The sequence below is a fragment of the Triticum aestivum genome, chromosome 3B (genome assembly GCF_018294505.1).
Source record: "Triticum aestivum cultivar Chinese Spring chromosome 3B, IWGSC CS RefSeq v2.1, whole genome shotgun sequence".
In the NCBI taxonomy this organism is placed as follows: Eukaryota; Viridiplantae; Streptophyta; class Magnoliopsida; order Poales; family Poaceae; genus Triticum; species Triticum aestivum.
This window is the reverse complement of record NC_057801.1, coordinates 158407801-158410325: the sequence shown is the minus strand read 5'-3', so window position 1 is coordinate 158410325 and position 2525 is coordinate 158407801. Positions and strand designations below refer to the sequence as shown.

The 2525-nt window shown below is 52.0% G+C and overlaps 1 protein-coding gene across 1 annotated transcript; it reads right to left on the bottom strand.

The window, feature by feature from the left end:
• Positions 1–406: 406 nt before the first annotated feature.
• On the bottom strand, positions 407–1447 carry LOC123067418 (adenylate isopentenyltransferase 5, chloroplastic-like). Its single transcript, XM_044490219.1, has one exon. It carries the CDS (start codon positions 1445–1447, stop codon positions 407–409), a length of 1041 nt encoding a protein of 346 aa, XP_044346154.1.
• Positions 1448–2525: the final 1078 nt, after the last annotated feature.

Below are 2525 nucleotides of genomic sequence, written 5' to 3'. Positions count from 1 at the left end.
AGTCTTCGCATATTATTAATCCAAATGTTCATATTATACAACCATTGAAATATATTGCAAATAATTTGTACATCAACGTCGTGGGGTATCACATCTACTATCTCCTTTCTTAAATGTAGGACGTTTTGGCGTTTTAGTTTAAACTGCCAAAACACCTTATATTTAAAAACAGAGGGTGTAGTTTAGAGTGCAATATACAATGCACTAGGCTTTTCTTTAACTTATTAATAATGGATCAAAGAACACAACTGTATAGATTAAATAAAAAATAAAACAATTGATTAGAGATCGCAAGCTAATAGTAGTACCAAATATGTGGTATGGTTTCCCTAAAAAAGAATGTGGTATGGTTAATTTGATTTGTTTTTGAAGTTTTGTATGGTTAATTTGATGAGAAGCTCCAAACTCAAACTGCTGATGCCGCTTTCCTTGGATGGATCCCACGGGACGGCCCAGTCTCGAGTAGCTGCAGACCGCACCTCTCGGCCGCTTCGACGATCCCGGCGACGACGGCTGCATGCTTCGCCACCGTGCTTTGCTCCTTCCCATCCCTACTCACCTCGGCCACCATCCCTCCAAGAGAGTGAAGAAACGTCTCAACGACGCGCGCGGCAGGCCCGACGACATCCGACTCCCACAGGGTGCGCTCCGCTTCCTCGTCCTTGGCCTTCCCGACCTTGAGCGAAAGCACCCTGGTGACATCAAGGCGGCGGATGCTCCACCCAGGCAGGCATCGTAGCCGGTGGATCTTCCGGAGCTGACTGCACACCAGCCTGCATGTGTTCTCCTTGATCTGTTCGACAGCGGCCTCGAGGAGCCCGGCCCGTAGTTCGTCGTCTCCGTCCAGCGCACCGGCGGCCTCCATCCGGAAGTAGGTGTCCATCTCCGGCACGCCTATGGCCCTCCTGATCCCACGGGAGTAGCCCGCGTCCGTCCGGAAAAACTCCCGCACCTCGCCGACGAGCCCTTGCTCCACCATGCAGTCGACGCGGTCGCCGACGTACCGTTCCAGCACCGACGTGTCGGCGTCCACCCAGAGGAAGCAACATTCGTACCGCCGGCGGAATCCCGGCTCGCCGTCCAGCAGCGCCTCGAGGTAGCTGTTGGACCCGCCGGCGATGATCGGCAGGCGGCCCCTCGAGAGGATCGACTCCACGGCGCGCGTGGCGTCGCGCCGGAAGTCCGCAGCGGCGTAGTCGGCGTCGGGGTGCACCCCGCCGATCAGGTGGTGCGGCACCCCGGCTTGCTCGCGGGCGGTGGCCTTGTTGGTGACCACGGCGAGGCCGTCGTGGACCTGGATCTTGTCCGAGTTGACGACCTCGCCGTCGAACCGCAGCGCGAGGGCGACGGCCAGCTTGGACTTGCCGGTGGCCGTGGCGCCCATCACAATAACCACCTTGGCTTTGCCATTGCCGCTCGCCGCCGCGCTAATGCCATTGCCCGCCATCGCCATGTGCATGCACGAGAAAGAAGTCGTGTCGTCTGTTTGGTCGCTGCGTGCAGGCTCGAGAAGAACTTACGATTTCCGACGAGATCGATCGGTGCATGAAACTAGCGGGAGATGGCTCTCTATTTATACTACTAGCCTGCACGTAGATTTTGTTGTTTGCGGTGTGGTTCTTGGAAGGGAGGAGACCGTCACTGTCTTGAACCTTAGCTGTGTTAACGCGCATGCCTACGTACTCTTTTGCTTAGTTGTCCCACGGTCAACTTTCAAAAAAACATAAAATTCCGGTGGTCGCGTCACCTTTAGTTCGCTCCATTTTGTTTAGCGTTCGGTGGTTTGGGAAAAGAACAGTCTCTCTCACTCTCAGGCTCCATGTCAAGATCACGGGAAACGGACATGTAGCTGCATTGCGCTGCCAGTCAGAATACAACTGGCAATTAAGCCACTCCTCCAAATACTACAAACCGGCATCAGCACTCATGCATCCCGATTCAGAAAGTAATCTGATGATTTTTTTTATGGCAATTCGCAAAACAAAATTGATCTGATATCTCCTTAAATTCCAGTCCCAGCTCTTTGTCTCAATGTTTCACCAACTCACACCTTTACCTCGCTAGTGTAATCTCAGGGGAGTTTAGTCTTATGCAAATTTTAGGGACTGAGAATTAGCCAAAAGTTAATAGTACTTCCACCTTATGAACACAAGTAATATTCGTTCATTCATAGTATTTCCGTTCAAAGTCACGAGTTGACCGGCATTGAATTTGATTAATTCAATGTGGGGATGTGTCAACTGCATGTGTATGCGTCTGTTTCCCGATCGAGTCGGTGAGTCTGAACGTGCGAACTTACTGAGCTGCTCCTTCCGGGGAAACTTGATCGATTCTCGCGGAGAAAAGAATAAATATTACTACAGTAATTTGTGGCAGGGTGAAGAGACCGAGTACGGTTACCGTTACCGGCACGGAGTTAGACCGCGCTCGCTTGAGGAGGAAGATTGACCCACCGTCTAGAATGCGTGGACCAGAAACTGTTTCGTGGGAACTGGAATGGCACGGATCTGCCTGCTAGAGCTTGT

What these genes read in the sequence shown, in the direction of transcription:
- LOC123067418 (XM_044490219.1), bottom strand. Translation starts at nt 1,447, where the DNA reads ATGGCGGGCAATGGCATTAGCGCGGCGGCGAGCGGCAATGGCAAAGCC.